General features: G+C 40.2%; 2 protein-coding genes across 10 annotated transcripts; one reads left to right on the top strand and one right to left on the bottom strand.

Moving 5' to 3' along the window:
* Positions 1 to 115: 115 nt before the first annotated feature.
* LOC135494264 (meiosis-specific with OB domain-containing protein-like) lies at positions 116 to 11696 on the bottom strand. Of its 2 annotated transcripts, XM_064782168.1 has the most exons (14): positions 11567 to 11695; positions 4478 to 4736; positions 4195 to 4252; positions 3854 to 3985; positions 3360 to 3435; positions 2759 to 2951; positions 2498 to 2598; positions 2219 to 2271; positions 1967 to 2062; positions 1665 to 1760; positions 1360 to 1513; positions 917 to 1124; positions 744 to 830; positions 116 to 602 (listed from the first exon to the last, which is right to left on the bottom strand). In XM_064782168.1, exons 2-14 carry the CDS (start codon positions 4661 to 4663, stop codon positions 495 to 497), a joined length of 1548 nt encoding a protein of 515 aa, XP_064638238.1. In that variant the 5' UTR covers positions 4664 to 4736; positions 11567 to 11695; the 3' UTR covers positions 116 to 494. The 2 variants fall into 2 exon arrangements, with proteins under 2 accessions (XP_064638238.1, XP_064638247.1); XM_064782177.1 differs by lacking the exon at positions 1967 to 2062 and having other exon boundaries at positions 11567 to 11696.
* On the top strand, positions 5451 to 25606 carry LOC135494249 (uncharacterized). Of its 8 annotated transcripts, none has more exons than XM_064782124.1 (11): positions 5457 to 5528; positions 7428 to 7457; positions 12789 to 15028; positions 17141 to 17321; positions 17927 to 17974; positions 18666 to 18839; positions 19093 to 19182; positions 19527 to 19592; positions 19879 to 19955; positions 22109 to 22157; positions 22370 to 25606. In XM_064782124.1, the coding sequence occupies exons 3-11, from the start codon at positions 12825 to 12827 to the stop codon at positions 22487 to 22489; spliced, it is 3009 nt and encodes a 1002-aa protein (XP_064638194.1). In that variant the 5' UTR covers positions 5457 to 5528; positions 7428 to 7457; positions 12789 to 12824; the 3' UTR covers positions 22490 to 25606. The 8 variants fall into 8 exon arrangements, 4 of the variants coding, with proteins under 4 accessions (XP_064638206.1, XP_064638194.1, XP_064638174.1 ...); XR_010448367.1 differs by lacking the exons at positions 5457 to 5528; positions 7428 to 7457 and adding exons at positions 11751 to 12083; positions 20852 to 20896 and having other exon boundaries at positions 22370 to 22448; XR_010448368.1 differs by lacking the exons at positions 5457 to 5528; positions 7428 to 7457 and adding exons at positions 11751 to 12083; positions 20295 to 20349 and having other exon boundaries at positions 22370 to 22448.

The raw sequence follows: 25606 nt of genomic DNA, 5'->3' as shown, positions 1-25606 counted from the left end.
TTGACTCCAAGCATGTTAGAATAGACCATAAGAGTACTATCTCATCCCGAAATGAATGGATAAACAGAAGCTTTCTCAAAGAATTTATTGAAAAAGTTAAAAATATTAACAGTATCAAATAAATAACATAAATTCAACACTGTATGTCAGGACGGCACTCCTTTGACAACAAGTTTGTACAAAACAATAACACTGACAGTGTCCAACCTATATGCACTACCAAACATCAGTTTGGTCTTCAACCTCTCCCATGAGTAGGTGGACTATAGATTAGCTTTGGGACATGTTTGATTATTTCAAAATGTTGACACTTCGAATAAGCTCACAACTACTTTCGATATAGTCAGCATGGTCCAATACACTATTCACTGTCAACTGAGTTCAAATTTATCATTTTGAATGGAACTGACATCAAACTGTCCCTCCAAACACTACTATTTCCACAACCATAGCAGTTTGAAATGTTTAGTCTGTCACATGAACCACTGATGCATTCATATCTCTGAGTCTCTGATATTTCTTGCTGCCTCCATTGGATCAGCTATGGCAAGGGACATGACCCTCACCATCGCTTTGGCCCGCATCATCGATGGCAGGAAGACCTGGAAGAACCAAAAACTCTCATGTTATTCACAGACGTCATAATCTGCACTTTCTTAAACCTTTCAGTCTTCTTGAAACATAATCGGCCCCCTCCTCCTGATTTGCAAAAGAGTATCTAAATTCTGCCACAAGACACTCACCTTGACATATATCTTGCACTTCTCCAGTAGTAATTTCCACTTGAGGTCCGTCTTCTTTTCCTCAGATAACCTCATGTATTCATCAACCTGCAGATAGGAAAAGCCAGAGGATATTTTTGAACAGCCCTTGAGAAAGATAAAGAAGATGGCTTCTCAATCAAATAAGAACTTACAGAACAACCTAGGCTTTTCTCTGCATAAGGAGTATCTAAATGACATGCTGCGAGTGTCCCAGTATGATCAGAGATGGAGACGAGGATGTTGAATTCCAGTTTGAAATCTTGTGGACCATCACCAAGGCCATCACCAAAACCACCATTCGGGCATGTGAGATTTGAACAAATCTTGGTCTTCAGATCCATGCGTTTCTTGCAGTGATTGCTGAAAAAGAACACTTGTATGAGTTCAGAATGTCTTGGCACAAACAAAACGTGAGAGACAAGCTGTATTGAGTCAGAGCACCAGACTCATGAACACCATGGCTTGAATTCCAAACTTCCAAAGGTCAACAGCTAGGATGCCATCGCAATCATTTGTAAGATATGGCACTGATATGACTATGTCAAGAAGATCACACAACCGGAAAAACACACTAGCGCCTAACCTCTAATCTTACCATCTTGCAGCGATACACCAGAAGCTTTCTGTATCCAAATTCAAGCTGGAGAGATAAGCGAAGACAATGCCGTATTCCACCTCCTTGTTCTCTACTCCGTCACGACATAAGGACTTCAGCTTTTCAACAGAATAAACTGTCTTCACCTTGTTCACTGGAAAGAGAACTCACAGTAACCACATGTGTCTGATTACCATTGTACATCTCTAAAGTCAGGACATTTAATGTGGTAAAAGCTTTTTTAATGCTTGTGTAGATCTGTTGGCAAGGTTGACATGACATCGTTTTTACCTGTGATAACTTACTGTCAAAGGCTTGATCCTCTGTGCCAAAGGAATAGTTATCTGTACTGAAGTCCACAGTCTGTGCATATTGGTACAGGGAATAGGCTTCTTTGGTATCTGTAATGACAACAGTTGGCAGTTTTATGAAAATGACTACAACAGAATAGCCATCCTATGTTCTCATCAGCCAGGGATATCACTTCCCTGTCTAGTTCTGGTGATTAGACATTGGCCACTGAACAAAATATCTAGTTTCGAGACAGTCACATCCTGAAAGATATTTAGGAGCTACACTGCAACATGGCTAAGTTTGACATATTTACCTGGGTTAATGGTAAAGATTGTCTGAGATGAAGTTGATGCCACCATCTTCTTTCTGAAAGTGTCATAGGAGACTCGGACATCAGCAGCAAAAAGAACTGAAATAAGAAATTAAGTTTATCTCCAAATAGATAGGCTTACTGTCGCATTGAGGAAGAAAGACAGACAAGGTCCTACCAAGAGGAGAAAGGGTAAAAGTGTTTTTGCCAGATCCCATCTAATAAATAGTTTAGATAAGATTTAAATGTTCTTACTGTGTTCTTTTGGTATCCACCCCTGGGCAGCATTTGCAAGTTCTTCATTCCATCTGTAAGACAAAGTCACAACCTTAAGACAAGATCGCACCTCGGGAAGAGTATTTACATAGACTGGAGAAGAAACAACCAATGGCCTCCATTAGCTAATATGAATGAATAGAATAGTAAAGGCTGTCACAGTAATACTATCAGTCATAGAGTTGACTAGGAACCAAAAAAACAGTAGGCTACTCAGTCAATCATTGAATGGCAGGCATATCAGAGTGTGTTTCTTACAGTGTCATGAGAAAGCTTGTACAAGTTTCATCAAAAAGAAAGACTTCGCATTTCTTAACTGTTCTTCCATTTTTGCAGAGGACATCCCTTAAGGCCCCAACCTGAAGAATGAAACAATAGATAATGGTAATGACGAATAAATCTGAGAATGCCATAGTAACTTCAGTTGGAAGTTTCCAGAGCAGAGCTGATAGTAAGCTGATGAAACATGTAAAATGGGATGTGTTTAGAGAATAAAACGTAAAAAATATTTGGCCTCACCTTCCTGACTCCAGCAAGGATGCTGATTGTTTCGCCGCTGATGTTCTGACCATTGGCCAAGATGTCTCCAAGAGTGTAGAAGTCGTCAGAAGCTTTGACTGGGATGTTATGCAGTTTGTTGAAGTCCTCCACATCACTGCCTTCGTATAATTTCACTGTGGAGTGGTTCTCACTTATGTTCAGTGAAAAAGGACTAAAAGAGAAATAAGAATTGGGTAAAAAGAGTAACAGAAGTATGGATATTAATACTTGACAGAATAACAACTGAAGAGTGATTGGGACCTCACAAGCTCCACCACTGTCCATGCGATAGTGAGGTTGTTGGAAGACCTCCATGTGAGACACATCTAGTCTGGAGACAGTCACAACTCTAAGGGAGATCTCAATGTGAGATACAATGTGTATAGTTTGGAGACAGTCACAACTCTAAAGGAGATCATATGTGGGACACATCTATAGTTTTGAGACAGTCACACAGTCCTGGAGGACATCTCCATGCAGGACACACCTATAGTTTAGAGACAGTCACAACCATAGAGGAGAAAAACCACAAACAAAGGCTTGTATTTCGAAATACGTCTTCTGGGAAACAGTAACTAACCCGGGAGTAATAGCCCTGAATTTTTCGTCTCTCCCATCATTTGGTTTACTCTGAACCTGTGGATTGGCAATCTCAACTGAAAAGAACAACGGTGCATGCCAAGTAATATTGCAATATCATAATGATATTCTTTATGAGACTGTGTCATATAAGAATTTTCTGTTCCAAGCTATTCACAGTCAGGTGCAGTCCAGATCGTCCTTGTATGTTCAATTGCTGGGGCCTTGCCCAATCCAGTCAAAATATCAATCTACGCAGATGCTGTTAGATTTCAAAGATGACATTTTTTGTCAGGAGGGGAGCACAAACCTTGGTGAGACACCACACAAACTATTTGCCAAATACCAGCAAAAGTATAAAATCCCATAACAACAATATGTCAGCTGGAATTAGCTTAAAGTCACACTGATAGATATGGGACCTGCAGACTTTTGTTTCCGACCACAGCTTACCTCACAAGATAGATTAGCCGTTGGTGGTGGTGTCATACTTACCGATATCTCCAATGTGGAACAGCCCAGCCAAAATCTGAATATATTCCTTGCTTCCCCAGCAAGTAGCATTAATGAAATCATAGGGAGAATCTCGAATCGTAAAGTTTAGGAGGTAACGTTCGCTCCCGGGATCTGAGGAAGAAAAAGAATGAATCAGGGAGACGGCACATCCATTGCAGGGGAGAGACAGACAGACACTATCATAATGCCACCATTGCAATACAGTGGAACCCTGGTAACACGACAACTCATGGGACCGAGGTTGAATGGTTGCATTACTGGGATGGTCGCGTTAGTGAAGTTGAAAACCCGGGGACAAAATGCATGATCCCAATGCTTACTCTTTTTTGACATGATGTTCTTTGGTTCTTCCTTTGCCAGCACAACACCACATATAACCTGAAAAACAAAGGGGTTTCATCAAAATACATTTCAACAGTTCTTTACTGGAGACTAGATTCAACCAAATTAGATTTAAATGCTGACTCAGCTCAATGAAGTGATCAGAAGTTGCTTCAGATACATGAGGTGTGGGATTATTTTTCATATAGCCTTGGAGAGGCTCTATTTAAAGATGGTGCAAGTGACATGCTGAATAGTAATTTAACTTAAAAACAAACTTACCACATTGGCAAGACCAGCAGACAAAGATGTGATAGGTTGTATTTTAGTCATGTTCATGGTCATACTTGTAGCACTCGTGGACGTTCCTTGGTAACGTGTAGGCTTAGTCTTGGGCAGCATAAACATTGGCCTCCTGGCATCACTCCCCTCCCATGCAGACATATCAAAGTTTCCTGACCAGGCCATTAGGTCATGTGTACTGTGTAAGGACTAGTTTAAGTAACTGGTAGGCTACCCTCTCTAAGCTGTTGCCTGGCATCTGCAATGACAAGGAACTGAGATGAGAACAACAATAACTGACAAATACACTAGGCCTAGAGCAGTCGGCCACGTGACAAGGTGCTACCATTGGGCATTGTCAACTGTCTGGGAAACTGACAAGTGACAATGTCACTGACAGACATATTGAGTTGACTTGAGGCTCAAGATGAGGAAGATGAGGTTCATGGCATTGGCATTGACATGTCATTGTCATGTCTGATGTTGAGGAGTGGGTGGTCGGTTGAGTTGAGCAGTGGAGGAGGTGCAGTGTCAGTGGCCAGCTGAGCAGCACAGAAGTGCCATTCATTTTGCGACCAAATAGGTATATATTTCTATTCACTTAGATCACTGCATATTCTTGTGTCCATACTCGACTTATGATCGCGTGTTTGCTTTGAGCAGCGATTAAATCTTAAATTTGAATTTCCCTCCACACAAACTTTTTTAGTTGTTGTTGTCGTTTTGTAGTATTGTACTTCATGTACTTCACACTGCCCTAATGAGCCGAAGACAGAAGATGATGACAAAATAATCTGTATTGCAATAGTACGATAAGAGATTGATTAGAATAATGATTACTTTGTGGAATATTATTTTGGACAATACTGTGGTTCTCGGCCTAAAAAACGCGCATATGTATATGCAGCTAGTGCAGAATCAATTCTGAAAGGTCACGGCGACAACCACAACTGATTTAGTAAACGGCCTTGACCTTGGATATAAAAATAAAAATTTTCAGAGATTGTGATGTCGTGACATATCGTTTCCAAAATCATCATTTTCGCTAGAGGTAAGGCAAAAAAGTTATATGTTGTTCTATTTGAATGACCTAACAGTTATTGGTAGATGTGAGCAGGATCACGTTGTACCACCAAATTGTTCGTAAATCGTCATTTCATGGTAGAAAATCTCTTCACTTTCAGAAAATTTTCTTCTCTTTTCTTCAAGCAGGTAGTTCAAGTTCTGTCTGTCATTCTGTCCGTCTATGTCTCACACTCATGTCATGATGTCATGGTCTGTCAATCTACAACTTGCATTATGTCACGACAGTGCATTTCCATTGCGGATTATTGATGAACTTGATCAGTCATCTGCTTGAACATGTTGATGAACACTGGCTGCTATCCTCGACCCGGCCTAGGCACCAGCATTCGCTGCATGTGTGTGTGTTGTAGTAGGTTCAGGAGTCGTGGTATTCTCCCTTGACTTGCTAAACGAACAACAACACAGTGCATGGACAGCTGTCGTGACATTGTCGATTTGCCAAATTGGTATCGCTAGGGATACTAGCGATTGTATTCTGGATTTAAAGGGAGCACATGTATACTATGACCATGAGGGTCAGGATGTGCCATCTGGTGGATGATATGTCATAATACTGGCTTGGATTGGGAAGAGGCTTGTTACATGTACATGTGTATACATAACCAGCCACAGTATTTAAGTAACAATTGCAAAGTTCTATCCATTAATCCAATATTGATCAGCTTGAGTCGACAGGTGGGGCAGAAGTATGATTATGATATCGGCTGAGTGGTCGCAACAAGTATTGTATGTAGGCCATGTTCAGGTACATGTAGCCTGCAATTCATAACTCACATTTTACTCAAGATGAAATTATCAGGGAATTTCATGCTTTTAGCTCAGGCAGTTTTTCTGGGTTGGTACTGTCTTGACTAGATCTGATCTAGATTGTTGCTTGCAACGTCCCTTGCAGGATCTGCCAAATAGGCCAGACTTTATGTCATGTCTGTAAAGTTGTCTTGAAGATTAATTTTGTCCACATGTTTCATTATCATTTGTTGTGAGTCATGTCTCTGATAAGATTTCATGTCAGACGTGTCGGACTCGGTCATTGGCACTTTCAATCAAGTACCTGTACTTACATCAATCGAGTTGGTCTGCTTCTCATTTTGGGTCGACATTTTGTACTTGTTGGATTGTCAATTGTACTTGGAGTAAAATATACCATCTGTCTTGATGGGACTGGGAATTTCATGTTCGGTAAGTTGTGCTGCGACTATTTCTTGACAGTGGTTTCATGAAAATTGAATTTGAAACAAACTATCTTTGTGGTGAGGATGATTTATTGCATGTGGTGTTCTATTTGGTTATTGACTTTTAAAAAGTTGTCGGAGTTTTACGATGCAGTGAACAGCCATGGCATGCATGGAGCCCTTCTAAGTTGCAACCCAGGTTCGAAGAAAAGGGAGGGGTCCATGGATGTTCACTGCAATGACAGATCAGCATGTACATATACTGACACTATTTGATATTCCCATCATTTGCATTGTCTCTTGTCTCATGTCAGGTGAGCAATCAGGCCTTTTGATTGAAGTGCATGTCGATAACATGAAACCAGTGCCAGTCTATCACATTGTACTTAAATCCATAAATGGTGACTTGATTGTTTCCTCAATTATGGCATTGTATACCCTAATAATATTGAAAAGTAAGAGGGTCATTAGGTTGAGTGTTGTTATTGTTGTTTTTAATGTGTGGTAAGAAAGTAAATCATAGTGCTAGTAGTAGTGTGCTCCAAGTACCTCTCATAGAAAATGATAGAATCTCGAACATGTATGGTGTACATGTATGGTGTACGTTTTCTTCCAGCAATCTCTCACTTTGACACAGTTGGTGCTCAGTAATTTTCACCATGTTCACTCACATTCCCTTCTTCTCTATCTAGTGATTTGTGTGACACCAAACATTTAAATGGGTAAGTCACCGTATTCTGTCTGGCATGCAACCTCCACCACCCAAGTTCATATTATATCAAGATGAGGGCAAGCATTGCAATTGGCCTGCAGTGGCAAGCCAGGGAAATTCAGTAGACTTTCAGGAATAGTCATAATGGTAGAAATATTGAGTGGGGAAAAGGTACATGTTCTTAGGACTGAAAGTAAAGGATGAACTTGAGGTGAACTATATCAACTCCAGCTCTGTCGTTAATTTTTTTTCTGAGCATGTTGTCTGAAATTATAAGTTTTTTTCTATTTTGTATGTTTTCTCTTTACCCTAGTGTAATCCCAGTCTGCCTCTTGCCAGTATCTGTGTACATCTCAAATATTGAATGTCATTTGCAATTCTGTTCTTCCTTGTTTGTTGTTTGCAGTTTTGTCACTCAGTCATGTAAGTTGGTCATGTTGTTGACTGTTACAATGTACATGTAGCATAGATTTTCCTAACTTCTTTTTTTTTAAATTTCAAGTAGCATTATCTGCATATCTATTCACCTGCTTCCTGAATGACATTTCTTCCTGGTGACTAGTCTCATGTGTCCGTAGACTTTCCTGTTTGCATGTTGCATACTTTTATACCCAGAGCTCACTGGCTACAGTGGGCAATTTAAAGTTTTTCTTTGGACAAGTTTGCCAATCGTCCAACCTGCCAAGTACATGGAGTAGAGACTGGCCATTCTTCTTCACAAACCAGTAGTCCTCCTATGAACCTTTTGGAAATGGTACTGAAGTATCTGGTTGGCAAGTAGGGAAACCTCACTTTCAAAGAGGTTGCTCGCCTTCAAATTCGGTAGCCATGAAAATCAAGCCCAAGAGCCTTCATGTACTGGTCTGTTCATTGCTTACCCTTGCTGGGCCCAGTGCTAGTGGTCATCAGACAAGGAATTCAGTGCCTTCAGATACAGCAAGTCTATAGATGTCTATCAATGTCTGATCATGCTGCTAAATGTTTTACATGAGATGCACATGTGCGATGTTGGTATGGAACGACATCATGCTAATTTGATGTTCAAATCATGTTGGAATGAATAGTGTTTGAAGAGTGGATTGCAGGCATTGAAAAAGCACCTGTTGTCATGATCCTCAAAGATAATGGATGATGATTTTAAAATGAGTCATACTGAACCCTAGACACACATCATGTGCCATGCTAAGCTTTTTCGTATTCCTGAAATATTCACCCAGCAGACTTCTATGCAGACTGATCATTTTTGTGTTGGCTTTACAAAACATATTGAAATAAGGTACAGTATTCTATGTGATGTATGATATGTCATGCATATTCCCTGTAGATGTGGTGTCGGCAAAACTAATGAAAATGTCCGTGGTCACGAGGCCACGGCCAGCTCATGTCAATAACGGATGAGCCAATCTTACTGCACACTCTGACATGTGTGGCTCTAGGAAAATTCGTCCCCGGATAATTCGTCCCCGGAAAACTCGTCCCCGGAAAATTCGTCCCCTAGGAAAATTTGTCCCTGGAGAATTCGTCCCCGAGGAAAATTCGTCCCTGGAAAATTCGTCCCCAGATAATTCGCCCCCGCGGATAATTCGTCCCTGGAAAATTCGTCCCTGAGGAAAATTCGTCCCCGGAATATACGTCCCCGAGGATAATTCGTCCCCGGAAAATTTAACAAAAGTTGAAAGTTTCTGACATTACTTTCTAGTAATAACTACGACCTACTCCTTTCGACTTTTCTCATTCAGTGTTATATCTCTATTTACTACCATACTAGCTAGTTACCTACTCCACTTTTTTCATAGTAGGTAGAGGTAGGCAGGCGAAATAATTTTTTTTTTCTTCAAATAAGTATTTTTACTGGTCAGAATGAAAGAAAATCTCTAAATTCTTCAATAAAATATTTTGCCTGCCTACCTCTACCTACTATAAAAATAGTGGGGTAGGTAACTAGTAAAGAGTAATTAGTAAAGAGAGATGTTACATTGAATGAGAAAAATCGAAAGTAGTAGTTATTACTACAGTCCATTCGACAAGACTTAAGGGTCTTAGAAAGTAAAGTCAGAAACTTTCAACTTTGTAAAATTTTCTGGGGACGAATTATTCTCGGGGACAAATTTTCCTAGGGGACGAATTATCCTCGGGGACGAATTATCCGGGGACGAATTTTCCTTGGGGACGAATTATCCTCGGGGACGAATTATCCGGGGACGAATTTTCCTAGGGGACGAATTATCCGGGGACGAATTTTCCTTGGGGACGAATTATCCGGGGACGAATTTGCGGGGACGAATTTTCCGGGGACGAATTATCCGGGGACGAATTTTCCTGTAACCGACATGTGTATTGATTGGTGCAACCGAAATTAAGAGATGCTGGCAGACATCAAATTCATCCTTGCACTGAGCAGGAAAGAGTCGGTGATGTAAACAGCATACTTGTACTATAAGGTTGTATCAGTACCATGATATTCAATAATGATGTTGAATATGCTGAATGTCTTGCATGCAACAGAGTTCGGTGTCCCGATTTGTACAGATTTGCTCCGCGATGATTGATCCAGTTAAAGAATCAATATGTATCGCTTGCTCTTAGTGGTGTGTTTTCTAGGCTTTAGAGACCCTGGGGATTGACAGTCTGGCAAGTATGACGTGGTTGACACAGATTTTCGTTTACGTGGGTGAGTCCAAATCCAATAACTGGAGTGAAACAGGCACTTCCTGGATGAAAGTTTAAAAATTGTGATATGATGATCTGATAAAATGACCTCACATTGCCACATTGTCCTTCTACCATATCATGGACTCCAGTTAATGATTAATCCCGATAGCATCTCCAACATCAGCCCTTAGCCTGTACATTCTCAATCCTGCTATTGGCCTTGAGGAATAATCAATAAACTCAGTGTATCATGATCTGTGTCTCGTAATGGAGGCTCCGATGGCAAGTTACATCAAATATTTGTGGAACAAAATTGCTCTGTATTGATGTGAATTTGATGCTGAATATGTAAATGATGCTGTAGATTCTTGGTTGTTCTTTTGTCACAATATTTCCTTGGTCTTCCGTTTGTGACCTCTGCTAGTCACTTTTCCATGGAATAAGAACTGAGATTCCGTCTATTTCTACCTGAGGTCTGATATCTCCGGTTGGATGTGGCAAAAGTGGTATGCTATGAATACATTACAATGTAGCTCTATCGACAGAGCAGCAGTTTAAAAAAGTGTCACGGATGTCTACAAAGTATCTAATGCTACTCTCTTCGACTTTGCCAGAATCCATTGAAACCAAAGACCAGCATGTGAAGCTAAATGCAGAAAAATTTTCACAGCCATTTTTGGCTTTCTTCCCGTGCAGTGCCATTACATGTTACATGTCTTGTGAAATGAGTATTAGATAAACGCTTATAGAAGATTCTTGAAGTGACAATATGGTGCACTGCATAGTAAATAGATGGCAGCACCTCAAGAGTATAGTGCCTGGTATTCAGGTTGATGACCCCTTTCACTGAAATACAATACCTGAGAGCTGTAAAGTATGTTTCAGATGTTTACATATAATATAATAATAAATATTGATGGTAGTTTAGGATTATATATCTAACCCACTTGTCATCATTTTGACCTGTGGAGGACACCCCGTAGAATGTGAATTGGAACTGAGCCCCAATACATCATTCAATATGAACATGCAATTTCACAAATCGGCAAAGTCAAATGGCTGCGACGTGTCAAAAAAATGTCTAAATCGAACGACAATTATCTGTTATCATAATAGTTCATTTCACGTGATATCATTGTGGAGTTAACAGTTTGTGCCAGATTTGGTTTCTATACAGACAGATGGCTTGACAGTTGTGTTTGTCCGGGCAGTTTTTTGTTGGATTTTCATGTATATTTTTATACTACATGTATGTGAACATCATTCTTTAAGCCATGTCTATAAAATTGATAGGCATTACCCCGTTCCTGTAGCTTTCTCATTGGAAGTGGGAAGAAGACCACCTGTCCATGAGGTATGCCATGACATGGCAAGGTTCAACCATACTCGACCCCTGATGGGTTGTTAAGTACCAAAGTAACAAATTGAGAAACTTGAGTTGAGCTAACTTCAAATAATTGCTCTTACCTTGGAATTCAGCGGCATGGGATCAGCTGGGGTTCAAAATGCAGCCTATTAGGCTCAGGATTAATAATACAGTATGATGAGCTAGCCATGGCCAGTAGCACTACTTGGGCTACTTGGCACCATGTCCATAAAAGAAGGCTTCTCTTTCGGGTGGTATTTTAGTCTATAGGTTCTCGGCTGTGGTTCAGGTTGGGAAGGTCATAATACGTGAATTTGAAGGTTCGGTGCTTCTGAATGGCTGGACGGGCGCAATGGTGGTTAAAATTAGTCTTGTCAATACCATGACGTAGCCACATAGACTGTCAGCAGTGTGTGTCAATAGAAGACTTCATTCGTCATCCTGGGACACTCCAGGACACCGAACTTTTGTTGTTATTTCGTGGTCGGGATATAATTACGTGGATACTGAAACTTCATTTGAAGTGTTGGAAGTCTTTGGTGGTGGTATTGGAACCAAGACTTCAAAATCATGGCGTCTTCACCAAAACTGTCAGATGATGTGTCAGGGGAAAGTGTAGTAAGTAGGGTTTGTGGCTGTTTCATGCAAACTGTCAAGTATCAAGACTGTCATAATTGTGTACATAAGCTTCTTTAACACTAGCATTTGTGTTCAAGGTGTAGATTTCTTAAAGGAATCGCCTTTGGGTAATTGACAGTGATTGAAATGTCATACTGCTTCCTGTTGAAGCCACTCTGTGCTGAACCCTTCATGAGTGAATGAACTTAGATATTTAGAATTCTTGGCAAGAAGACAGATTTTTCAAACCCTGGGCATAACCTTTTCTACATGTTCTACTATGTATTTAGTTGGTGTATTAAGGCAAGATTCACATTCCTTTGCTATTATATATATGGGCATTAAAGGCCTTATTGCTTCTAAGTACCTAACCATTAAAGTAAATGAGAGGGGCGGTCATTTGGAAAGATTCCTGCATGTCCCTTAAAAGAAATCCAGGAGTAAATGTTATAAACCTGTCCTTTAAGTTGTTGACTGTTGGTTTGTATTTTAAGGGCCATGTTTCTTCTAAACAATTTGAAAGGATGACTACATGATGTGCCATGAAGGGGGTCCTTAGTCCTGTGACATGTACTATGTAGTATTAGACGATGTACTTTTGCTTTGCAGCTGCCAACAAGTGGTCGCCATGGTTAAAAAAAGTAATTTACCGTGAAATTGGCTGCTTAAAATGTTGTCTAACTGTGTGTGTGTTTGTCATTGTAGGTGCGGTTGAGTGGAGAAGGCAAAGCACAGCACTTCATGGGGTCATGTTACTCCAGCAAGACCAAGGACGGCAACGATAATTCTGCAACTAATATGCCTGGTCCACGTCCTAAGTCTTATGCCTATCAAACCAAAGGCCAAAGATACCCTGGATCTGCGACTAAAGATCGGAGCAGTGCTAGTCTAGAAGAAATCACGCCAATGGTGAACGCCAATTTACGCCGCTCAAAAAGCAGTGTATCAAAATTGAGTTCAAGTTCGCAGTCGTTAGATAATAAAAATGCCAACAAAGAAACAAATATTGCTTCGACGTCTGCTGCTGGTAAGACTGTACCGGAAAGTAAACTCAAGGCCCGGTTCGGGTTCGGGATGTTGCGACGGAAAGACGATGAAAACAGTAATAAAACTTCATCACAGACTAGTCTCAATAGTCAAAGCAGTCGTCATGGAGGAAGTGTGGAAAAAATAAGTAAACCGGAGAAGGGGTCGAAATCGTCACCGTTAGTCGAATGTAAGAATAGAAACAATTTAGATAATACCAAAAATGACGCTTTGTCCAAGTCGACAAAGTCACCAGTTATACATCGTTCAAGTCCTGCCGCAGCAAAACGTCCTGTTTCTGCCGAATATAGAGTGGAGAGTAAAGCATTAAGATCGGACAAAAGTAGAGACGTTCAAAGTGCAAAGAGTGGTGCCATATCTAGTCAGTCCTCGAGCCGCTTACCTGTTGGTGGGAGGGGACCCCTTTTATCGAAGCTACAGGTACCCAAATCCAAGGCACTGTCCCATACTGATCACTTCGCTGCCAAGAACATCAGCCCCTATCCATCTCCAAAAACCACACGGAACCTTTCCTCGAAGAGTTTACTGAAGCCAGCTGTGAGCCGTCCGCCGAGTAAAGTTCACAATGCCAACGTGGAATCTACCTATAATAAAGCAGATGCTAACAAGGAGAGTGAAAAAGCTGCACCAAGTGTTCAGGAGAATGGGGAAGAAAATGGGAACTATGTATGTGAAGAAGCTGACAAGAACTCAAAGTCAGTGGTATCTTCAGAACTGACGGAAGAACCAGGTATCAGTTCAGTTAAACTTTATGAGTCTCAGCAAGATAATGCTAGCACGACTAGCAGTGTTCGAAGCTTGATCGCCCAGGCTAAGCGCGTGTCGCTAACTCTGAATGGATCAGAGCGATTCACACCCGATTCTTTACCGGATACGCCGTACAACAAGCGTGCGCCATTGGCAACGTTTGATAGTTCTGTAGAGGGGAGTTCGTTTAGTCTGTTGTCTGACGATTTGATGTTGGATTATGACGAACTGGAAGATGAAGAGTTAGAAAAGACGTTGTGTAAGTCGTTATCAGCTGCGAGCACGCCAGCAGAGGAGAAGTCCATACTGCAACAATTTGCTATGGCGCAGCGGAAATCCCCTGGGGACGAGAGATCTGTTTTACAACAGTTTGCGTTAATGAATCGGAAGATGAAGCCACGTAGTAAATCGGTGGAAGCATTACGGAAGAAATCTATTGGGAAGTCGCCACTTACGATAGATAGTACTGGGACTGTGAAGAATGGCCACTCGGACCTGAATGATTCGAAGCAGGGTGGGGTTGAAGTGGGCGAGGTGGATTTGGAGGTTAAAGCTGGAGAGATTGAGGGGGAGGAAGCATCTCAGGACGAGGAGGTCTGTGTTTCTACAGGTACCGTTGCTTTAGAAAGTACTCCAGTCATCGAGGAAGAAGTCCTTGCGACTGTCCATGCGACGGTAGAAAATCGGCCTACGACACTGCTGTTAGGCTTGCCCAAGAAAGTGTCTGAAGCATCAAAACTGAAAGATATTGAAGCTGAGAAAAAGGCAGAATCAAAATTATCGGCTCCAAAAACTGTGAAGGAGTCGAAACTGCAGAAAAAGTCTGGACTAGTCCATCCTTCTTCTGTGAAGTCAGGTTTAGTACAACCTGGCATTAAATCGGGAATTACGCAATCTGCCACTAAATCAGTGGAAAAATCAGAAAAGACTGAAAAAGTATCAGAAAAGACTGAGGGGGTAAAAGTATTGTTAAAGACAGATAAAGTCATCGGGAAACCCCCGACTGCTGGTGCCAGTGGCGGACTGACGAAGAAGGTCTATGGTGAAAAGAAGGCTCCTTTGGTCCGTAGTGCGACTGACAACCCAACAAGGCCACGATCACAAACTCTCAGTGAGCTGAATCAACTCATGCAGGACACCACACCTACGAAGTAAGTAGAGATCATTTTTAGTTATCTTTAGCCTTTCGATTCCATTCACCGTATTTTTTATTGATTGGGGTCAGTTTCCTTCACAATGATGCTATACTATAGACCTTCCTGTTTACTTTAAACATATGAACTTAGCTGTTTCAATTTGAAACTTGGAAGTGCAAGCTGTTTTGTATCCACCATGGGAGTGAATTGCACACCTCAACTGATCTGTACCTTATGGTTATCGTCATTCAGTAAGATCATCTCTCACCACAGTACTATGCCTGTCAGATTGATAGAGGATACCAGTCTTTCAGAGGTCATTAGCTCAGGAGCCAGGTGTGTTGGGTTCGTAAAGAGCTCATTCCATTGGCCTCTCCTTTCCGATGGTTTTGCCCTTTTCTGGTCAGTTGTTTTGTAATCTTGTGCAAAGCACTTGACCTGTGGTTTTAGGAGATCATTTCTCCGCAAGAATTAGGCAAGATTCCAAGTGGTTTTGAATTCCTTCTTTAGCACCCCATGCTGACAAACACCTGGGCTGGCGATGTTTTAGATAAACTGCTAGCTCTCCATTTAGGATGGTAACTCAAACCAGCTTCTCATTGAAGATGCCTTGATAAAGCTAACGTTCATACACTGGGCCATTTGCTTGGCCTCGGACTAGATCAGCTCATTTCCCTATAAAAGAAATGTACAAACTCTCCTTTGTTTACTTCCTGCATAGGCGTATTTTTAAACTCATTTGTAATTCTAGTTCGGTCTGTTCTTATATTGAACTTTATACATGTGACCAGTGTGAATTGTGATGTGAAGATGGTCATTTTGTGTTCACAGGAGACGAAGAACTGAGTAGTTGCAGTCTTGTGATTTATGCATATCTGGGTATAAGCTGTCTCATATTGGAGACTGAGTTTCAACCAGGAGGTCACTATTTGTGGACTCTCGTTCCAGTGGGTTGATTAACATCCCTGATGATCGCTATGGTCTATTTCTTTCCTGGTTGTAATTGACAATGTTGCCAATTTCATTTACCAGTTCCTGCAGTTGTTAGTGTTCCCATGCCAGCAAATCGAAGTAAAATGGATTGAAATGATATTGCTTTGCATTTATCCGTGATTCTGTCACGCCTACAATGTAAAGTGCTCATCAGCTATTCTATCAATAATCAATCAGGTAACGACATGATGTATACCGTGTTAGAGCATTTCATTTGACTGTGTAGCATTAGATACGTAGTTGAATGGGACATGTAGCAGGACGTGACTGTGCATCGCTGCACCCCTTCTCTGTAATTGCCGTTGTTGCCACTTGGCAAGAAGCGTAGCTTGCCATCATGACTGCTGTGCAACATTCAATGATGGAGTATGTCGATTTCATTGGCACCCTTTTGCTGTCTTTGACTTACTTCTCGTTCTGAGACTGGAGAAATCGGCATACCGTTTAGTTTCTCCAGTCACCAAATCGTCAAGCCTTTCCTCTTTCTTCCCGGGTCATGTTGCTTTCAAATGCCACTGTGTCTGATGGCACCACCGAAGGTTTTCGTGCTTCTCTGGTTAGCTTTGGTCATCAGTCACAGGCCTAATGGGTTAAGCCAAGATGTATGATACTTACATGATGATATATGACACTTACATAGGTTTGATGTCATAGTCATGGTGTAGCTGACAGACTTCATGAGGAAATAGAACATGCTGTCTTAATAGACCAGACATAAATCATACTTCTATGACATCATCCACTTTATTATCTCTGTCAAGTAGGCCTATTTCTCTAGTGTTTTAGAATACATGTACTCAGACATTGACCAACCAGATCATCTTTATCAGCACATCCCAGTTCATTTCATCCATTTCTAGTAATACTTCAAAGTTTGCTATCATTCAAGGACTTCACATCTTATTCATAACGACCCGACCCATTCTCATTGGAATTGGCTGCTGAACATGTATGTTATGCACATGTAGGTAACATTTTCACATTGATTTTAACTCGGTTCTTGACTGCTAAATAATGAATATTGCATTGTAATGTGAGCATACCAATGCACGGTGTTAGTGTAGATGGGATATACCCAACCCCACCATGCATAAAACTGCACTCTTTATCACAGTGTGCCTCTCTTGATTCCAGGGCTCCTCATCTCCGAACTCGTTCCCAGTCCAGTCCTCTGAAGCCACCACGGCCGCGGTCCGTCTCATCCATCGATGAAGAGGACTACGTCCAGATGGACGGCTACAACTATCGCCACATCATGCAGGATGTGACGACTTTCAAGACGATGCTTCACAAACTGAAGCGTCAGCTGCAGGATGTAAGTTGCATGATATACTTATTCTTTGTAAATTATCGTTCTTTGTAAATTCTCATTCTTTATAAAGTTCTCATTTGTCATAAAAAACCATAACTGAGCAGAGGTGACGTCCTTTGGCTGCAGCACGCAGCATTCATGCAACAACATTCACTGGCATTGTAGGTCTTGGTTTGTTGATCCTGACTTTAAACAGCCAAAATCAGTCTGTGACTTAATCTCGCAATGATGTGATTGTATATAGGAAATAATGCAATGTTGTGTACTGCAGAGGATGTTACTTTTGGACATCATACTAAATAAACTTTCTTTGCATTCTAAATACTTATACTCGCTATTCTGAGCATGTTGATTTCCTCCAGGTGTAAAAACTAACAACTGTTGTCAAAATTAATTTTCCATTTCCTTCTGATATGTCTGAGAAGTAGCATGTTTAACTGTCGTGGCCTTATCAATTGAATGATAGCTGTATCAATGATAACATTGTTCAGTTCATTTTAACCAAGGGATCAAAACAGTTACAAAAAAACTTACCAAGCTTTATTTGCATCTTTGCTTTGACATTCCTTTTGATTGCTTCTGCATGACATCAATTTCTTTCTGCATAGGATGAGTTGAGCAGTCCATTTGAAGTTGAATCATATGGTCGGTTACCGGTAAGCATCTATTACTGTGTTGTAGTTGCTTTTTAGAAAAGGAGGTGCCTTGTAGAGGAGCTTACTGTAGCAAGAACTGTGTAAGACTGCCTCAGCTAAACTAGTGAGATCACAAAATGGCCTGTCTGTTGTTGTTTTGACATTCCATGTAGCATGCCATCTTGGTACACCTGATTCCAGTATTGAACGTTTTGGCGATGTAAGTGCAAGTCTTGCCAGATGACTGATGTGACAAATATATATCACAAATTTGCATGCTCATCCAATCCATCAACATTTTCATTTTGCTAAAATGATGCATTCTATAATATGACTATTCTAATTTTATGAAAAATCCAACTAACGTGTTTAATACTGACAGCCTATGGTTTCTTCTTGCTAACTGTTGTTGTACAAATGCCAACTTTCTGCTCAGGTTCGATTCTTGGGAGAACCCAGGATTGTATTTTGGGATGAACTGGCATCGCTTTCATTGGCTAAAATTCCTGCCGCTTCATAGTCTTTCAAATGAGACATTAACCACAGTTCCTTCCTTGCACCTAGTAGGATGAGCAAGCAAAATACCCCAAATGTGTGAGTACGATAGAAGAACGTTTTATGAGAGAAGAGATGTGTAACATATGAAGTAATGGAGTTTGTTAAATTGTACATTGTAATATGAATTTGATTTTATGTGATTTCTTTTTGGCAGGGTGGTGGTTATCGTGGTTCATCATTTGGTAGTGACACGTCTGCTCCGGGTGTAGGTGCTGTGTCGATATCAGATGCAGGCTCCCTCAAGAGGCAACGGTACCGGGATTCTACCGGTAGTTACGGCACGTCCATGTCATCAGTGGCATCTGTAGGAGTGGATGAATTGTCTGAGGTATGCCTGTCATGAACTTATCGCTATGATTGTCTCCTTCCATTATGCAATCTTGACGTTGCAGACCGCAGATGAGATCATTCATAGCAGCTCAGTCTCAGATCGCACATTCTAAGATGATCAGATCTGGTTATGACCTACAGTGTACTTGAAATGTCTTGACAAAGTACTAATCAAAACAATACACCCCCCAGTCTGTCGTAAGTACCTCCACCCATCTTTGAGTTTTGTAACGATTTTTTCTGTCATTCAGGAGAACACTACGCTGCGACATCAAGTTGCTGTTCTACAGCGACAGCTGGAAGAGAAAGAAAGAACAATAAAGCTATTACAGCAACAAATGGTGAGTACATGTTCTTGTAGCATGGATGGATTTCTGTTGACGGTTCAGGAAGCTGATTTTCAGTCATTTGAGTTGGACTGCTGACCAATATTTCAACAGGTGAGTCGGACACTCAAACAAGATCATCCCTACAGTCACCACCACACATTGTATACCTAACACTTGAGTCTTTAATGCTGGGTTTAAATAGAATCTGCCCAAAAACATCAAATCACATGTCATAACTTCAGAAATTTGATTGGCATTTGAAAGTATATGACAAAGAATAATGTAGATGTGCCAAATCAATGATTGGCTTGACTGTTTGGATACAGCGCAGTTAAATTTGTTGTCTTGAATTCCAGACAAAGTATACGGGTATAGACTTAGAGAATCCCAGCTGCCTGAGTGCCGCCACACAGACTGATGAGGTGAGTTGCATGGTCATGATTTCATGGAGAAAGCATGTCTTGAGCTAGTTGTTCAATTGTCAGTCAGTTATAACGTCCTTAAACCTTGTTATGGCCCCCTGAAATAGGACAAGGTGTCTGCTGTCAGTCTGCACTTCAGCCAATCTGGATGAATGAATCAAACTGATGAGACCCCATCTCCTTAGCCATCCAAGTCGTGGTCTTAAGTTAAATCTCTGACGGGGATTCATGAATTCATTCCCCTGATCTCTTGTGGAAATCTCAATCCATATTATCGTAATTCCAGGATGTCCAAGACAACAAGACCAACTCTAAAAAGTTACAGAAGGGAACAATACCTCAGAAAGGACAAATTCCACAGAAGTAAGTATGCATCAGGGGCTAATTTTATCACTCTTCTTCTCATAGTGACTGCTGGATTTGAGTCACCTATATAGGATATCCCCTTACATGCCACTTATACCCAACTCCATTGAGTTTCGTTGGTACTTCCATTGTTCTGAGTTCTTCTGGTTACTGACACCAGTTGAGGACCAGTCTTGAAATAGGCTCAATTAGTGTGCTAAATAACTGTGCCAAGAATCACCCCATATCCAATTTGTTATAGCACTGCACAAGAAAGTATCCCCAGTCGTAAGTTTCCCTCAGCTTGTTATTTCTCAAACAACCCTTTATACTCTTTTGTCATCTATTTCTAAACAGTCTTGAAATGGCGTTTACCGGATAACCCTAACATAATCTTAGTATGAATACAGTAGTAAGTACTAACAGAGTATCCATCAGTGTGACATGCTTTCAGTTTGAAGGAGTGGATTCTAGCTTTACTTGGAGTCGTTTTCAGATCAGATCTGAACTTGCTACCCTTGTATTGTATATTCCCTCACCTCGTTTCATCCATGAGTGTGTGCATTCACCAAGATTCTCACTGTTTTTGACACAAGTTTATTTCGAATGCAGCTTTCGCACATGAAATTGAGCATCTGTTTACGAAGGCAAAAATTGCACCATTTTCAATCTGCTGTAGAAATTTCTGAGGCGATGTTGGCAAAGTGCATAGATAACCACTCCAAATTGAGAATTTCATTCTCCGCTCTGATGAAACTTGGATGAAATTTTCATCAAACCTGATTGCATTGTGTATGTTGGTGATTCAGAACCCCCGGAATGGTTTTCTAACCGAGGATCATCCTAATCATTTGATGGTCCAAGTTGTGATACCCTCAGATTACCTATCACTATGCATGTTTCCTCTTTCCCAGTGATGTGTGGAAGAGGCTGTCACTCGACTGATCTATAGGCCTACAGTGAGTGTTCTGATTTATTTGGAGGGGATAGCATGGTGTGGCCAGATTGCTCTTCTCTTGTTTGATGCTTTGGGAGATTTGTTACAATGTACTGTTTTGCACAAGCTTACTGCGGTTTCAGACACCAGGATTTTCACTTGGCATTATGCTTTGACACCGCATTTCGGCTGCCATTGTGTTTTATATACTAACTGTCTGCTCCACTGAGTGCTGTAGGAGTCTGATTTGTTTGTAATACATTGAAATAGAAAAACATCTTAGAGATTAATTGAATGTGAAATAACCGGATTCGTGTTGAATTCATTTTGAATAAAGTTGCTGTTTTTAAGAGAAAAATATCATAAGTCATGTTCTATTGCCACTATCACTGTGAAAATCCTGGACAACTATATTGTAAGCTCATCCATGTCCAGATTGTCTTTGAATTTGGCAGCTAACATTTCATATTTTTTCTCTCCAATTGCTGCTTCCAGAAAGGTAAAGGGTTGATGTTTTCACTGTTTTATGCATTAGAATTGTACTGTTCTGTTTTTCCCTTGTTTTATTCCTCAAAACAGCGACTGCTTTCAGCTGCTATTAAAATCACATCCATCTTTAAGTTTGAGACACTTTTCTTTGCACGTCTTCTTTCATTCTTGTTTTTGGTTACATAGGATTCACGGTGTCACATTTCAAGTGTCACAATGCCACGTTTCATGTGTCACATGAAGCTTGTCTCAAGCATGTTTAATAGTTTATTGACTCCGACTTGAAAACATGACAGGATTGTGACAATCTCAATTAAATCTAAACTCAATCATTGCCATCTGTGTTCTGTCACTATCCCACTGTCTGCACGAAAGTCCCCATTCTTGGTGAAGGGAGGTAATGATAGATTTTCAGGATCGAATGATTAAAGTAACTTTCCACATGACTTAGGTACCAATGGTCATTTTGATAAAAAGACTGACACACATCATGGAAACCAGTATGAGTATTGAGTCAGATGGTCAAGTGACCTTTGGCACCAGCCATTTCTAAAACCCTGTGGTATTTAGGAAATAGATTTTGTTTCATTGCTTCGTAATTGTCTTTAAACGGCTGTCGACCAATGAACCTCATTGTCAGAGGCTAGCACATTAATAGACATGTTTTTCATGTGAATGAAATTAACAGGCCTCATGAATGTTGAGTAATGCTGGTTATGCTTCATTCTTTGCGTACGTTTTTCAGAACACTCGTCAACGATATCCTGGACGAGGTTACTCGAAGATCCAATGAGGTGAGATATGGCTTTATTTCTGCCCTGTTGTGTATTGGTATAAGACGGTGTGTAAGATTCACTGTACTATAAAAACTATGCAGTCAGAGTAGAATCATTGTGTCTATTTGAAAAGACATAAAGTTGATGTAGTGGCTTTTTGCACCTGAATTACTCAATCTTCAAAGCTATAGAAGCTAGTAGATGTCATATGTCTCTCTTGGTTTTTTCAGGGCGCAGAGAATTTCCGAAACCAGCTGAATGCTGTTGAGGACACTTTCACTAACATGACGGGGAATCTGAGGAATGCGCATAGGAGTTTTAGTCAGACGTCTCTGAATAAGGTGAAGTGATGCCAGGTCATCTGTGACTATGATAAGATGGATGTAGATTCCTGGAAAGACTTGGATGAATACTGGTGGTTATGGTGCATGGATTAGTCAAGTTTTCTGGATTGGACGTTATAAGCAGTTGGATTTTATTTGCTCTTTTGCATGGCCAACTCTATGGATATTGAGTGACTTGATTTTGGAGATTGTGATTCAGTATGAAGTGGTGTTCAGTCGGATAATGCAATAAGTGTTAGCATAATGCAGTGGATCACTGGTATAGAGCGTCAAGGGATTCAGATTATTTTCAGCTCCTAAAAACGGGGACTGTAAGGGAGGGAGGCGAAAGCTAAATGCTGTGTACTGTTTGTAGTATTGTCATGATATCGGACCACAATAAGACCAGTAATAGAAGACCCGTCCAGAGTCTGTGCTACCACAAAAATGGGGGATTCACGGCACTGCTATCTGATAAGGGTATGATCAGTCTGATCACACCCTGTCAAGTACTTTAATAAGTAGCGCTTTATGCTTGGTCATGCTATTCATGTCTGTATGTGATGTATGTGATGTGCCCTGTTAACAGGCATGTGCCAAAAGCTAAATGTTTAGCTTCTAGGTTGTGCTGCCATCTATAATCATGGATCTGATTGTATTCTAACTGTGTTGTCAGTGTAAAACCCCTACTCCACTAATATGGGGTGTATCAGTGTCAAAATCTGGGCAAACCTTTTTTCTACTCACTGATATGAAAAAAAAGGATGAAGATTACCTTCAGCTTTTTAATGGGAGTTCCTTACAACCAGTAAAAACATTTGGAAAGAGGTCTGTTGTTGCTTTTCCTTTTCAAATTATCTGTTAATTTTCCGTGGTTCAGATTTTTTAACAAAATTTATTTAGAATGCTCGAATGAGTTATTTCAATATCAATCAATTTTGTATTGGGGACGGTTATTATTTTTGTTGAAAGACACCGTAAAAAGATTTTGTTTTTAAAGTTTACTTCCAGTGTTTTAATGTAAGTTTTGTTATCACTCGTTGGTTGAAAATGGTAAGGCATCTCATTAAGGGTCAACTCGTTTGAAGTATGAGACTGCTGCATCATGGGAAATGAATGTGTGGCAGGAAAGTCGGCGTTAATTCTCAATGTGATTTTATTTTATTATTTTCTTTCTTGGAGTTGGGGCTAATTTTTATGGGAGAAAATATGTGAAGCCTTCCAGGTTGCTTTATAAAAAGGCCCAAAATCTATACCATGTGGCTTTTTCAGTTGTCCAAGTTTAGTAGTGTACTGTTTTAACTTAAAATTGATGTTCAAACTGAGTATAGATATTTATAATGAGTGTCAATGATGATTAAAGCATTCATGCTTGCATTTGATGCCAGGGTCTGAAGGAGAATGATCTCTTAGTTTAGTTTATAGAGTGTTTAGATTTCAGTACTAAATTGTCATTGGATAGATATAGCAGATTGGGCTGTCCTTCTCGCAGCACAAGTAGCATGCTAATGACTTGGAAGGTTTACCCATAATAGCAGCTAATTGGGCAATAGCATGTACTGCATCAGGGGCTTTTCTGCTTGTAGACAAAGATCAACTGTGATCTGCTGTTGTTTTGACATTCTGTGCTGAAATCTTTAAACAATTCTATGTATCTGTCATTCCGTTTAAGTACCACATTCCAGGCTTCTAGTCATAAAAAATGGTCAGTAATTACATGTGAGGAATGTGTCTTCCAATATGTAACGTCAAGTATGCATTATGTATACTTGATTACGTTAGCTAGGAGCTATATGTATTCAACCTTCTGTCAAAAAACATTTTTCTTGTGATATAATCCTTGAAGTTGGTATGGCTCCTGATGGAGTTGACAGTAATGATAAGTTATACCTAAACCTTTTGAACAGAATAGGTTGCAGCTCTGTTCAATCTTTGTTTGATGCGCTCAGAGAGAAAGAGTAAGCGAGAGCAAGTAAAAGCAGCAGTGAGGAAATACCAGGGATCCCCTGAATAACAGCAATATTCATCTGACACAATTCCCATGGCATGCATGGAGGATTTCATATTCATGGAGTTTACTAACATTGTGGAAATTCTGATCGATGAACTCAGCAGTTAGAAACAGGTGGTGCTCCTCAGTCTCAAGAGCTGTGGAGACAATGCTCATGTCTGAAACTTTTGGAGTAGTGCGGAGTCCTTACTTCATTGACCATCTAGAACGTACATGTGTTATATTGATTATGGAATATGTCGCAAATGTCACTCTCTGTTAATAAATGAATGAATGAAGTGATTTCCTTTTGTGTGTAATGCTAATAGGGTGCTAACAATGACTATCTAGAATGATCAAGTGTTACACCAATTCTGATTTTGGCTAATATGTGTTAATGAGTGAGTGGGTGTCAAAGGGCTAGTCTAATGGTCACACTGGTTTTATGAATCCGCTCATGGAATCAGACCGCTCTGACATCCTAAAGTGGGAAACGGACCATACCACACAATTGTGGATGGACGCCTTGAAAAAAGAATAATGGACGGTCTTTTGAGCAACCACACTCACTCTACAGCCCTTACCGGTACTTTTGAAAAACTACTTATAAAGTTACTTTTCCATCATAATATGTAAGCTTAAATGTGCCATCTACTTGTTTGTACAAACTGTAATAATTGTTGTAAATTATTTATTGAGGTAAGGTACATGTACTGTCATCTTTCATTTATCATTTATCAGTAACCAAGCAATCTGAATATCACTTAAAACCTTTCTTTACATTTGCTGATGAAATTTAACCGTATGGCTGTTTCGTAAATTACTTGATGTCATCATATACATGTAAAAGAACCTCTGTAACAGATGGGATCAGAACAAATCTACTTGTTAGAAGAACAGTTAAAAGATACATGTAGGATACATTTTACCAACAGTTGAAGTAATTTTAATTATCTTGGAATCTTTATAAACTGGGTTGCTTGTTTGGCTTTCAACTTGAAGTTTAATCTTTGATATCACAGGGGTGGGCGTCAGTAAATGTGCAATTTTCGTGAGTTTCATTCCATTTTCTTCATCTGCTGTGATGAGAACTGTAAGACATGACACTTCAGTAAAAGGTGTAAAAATGTTGTAAAAATAAAACATTGAAATTT

Source organism: Lineus longissimus, chromosome 1 (genome assembly GCF_910592395.1).
Source record: "Lineus longissimus chromosome 1, tnLinLong1.2, whole genome shotgun sequence".
Classification (NCBI taxonomy): domain Eukaryota; kingdom Metazoa; phylum Nemertea; class Pilidiophora; order Heteronemertea; family Lineidae; genus Lineus; species Lineus longissimus.
The sequence above is the reverse complement of the archived record's forward strand: the minus strand, read 5'-3'. Positions and strand labels throughout refer to the sequence as shown.

What these genes read in the sequence shown, in the direction of transcription:
- LOC135494264 (XM_064782168.1), bottom strand. Translation starts at nt 4,663, where the DNA reads ATGGCCTGGTCAGGAAACTTTGATATGTCTGCATGGGAGGGGAGTGAT. An exon ending in TTCAGGGCTATTACTCCCGG is followed by an intron (nt 2,952 to 3,359) that starts GTTAGTTACTGT and finishes TTTCTCTTTTAG; the next exon opens with TCCTTTTTCACTGAACATAA. An exon ending in AGAGGATCAAGCCTTTGACA is followed by an intron (nt 1,514 to 1,664) that starts GTAAGTTATCAC and finishes TTCTCTTTCCAG; the next exon opens with TGAACAAGGTGAAGACAGTT.
- LOC135494249 (XM_064782104.1), top strand. Translation starts at nt 12,036, where the DNA reads ATGGCGTCTTCACCAAAACTGTCAGATGATGTGTCAGGGGAAAGTGTA. An exon ending in CAGGACACCACACCTACGAA is followed by an intron (nt 15,029 to 17,140) that starts GTAAGTAGAGAT and finishes TCTTGATTCCAG; the next exon opens with GGCTCCTCATCTCCGAACTC. An exon ending in AAAGGACAAATTCCACAGAA is followed by an intron (nt 19,956 to 22,108) that starts GTAAGTATGCAT and finishes TACGTTTTTCAG; the next exon opens with AACACTCGTCAACGATATCC.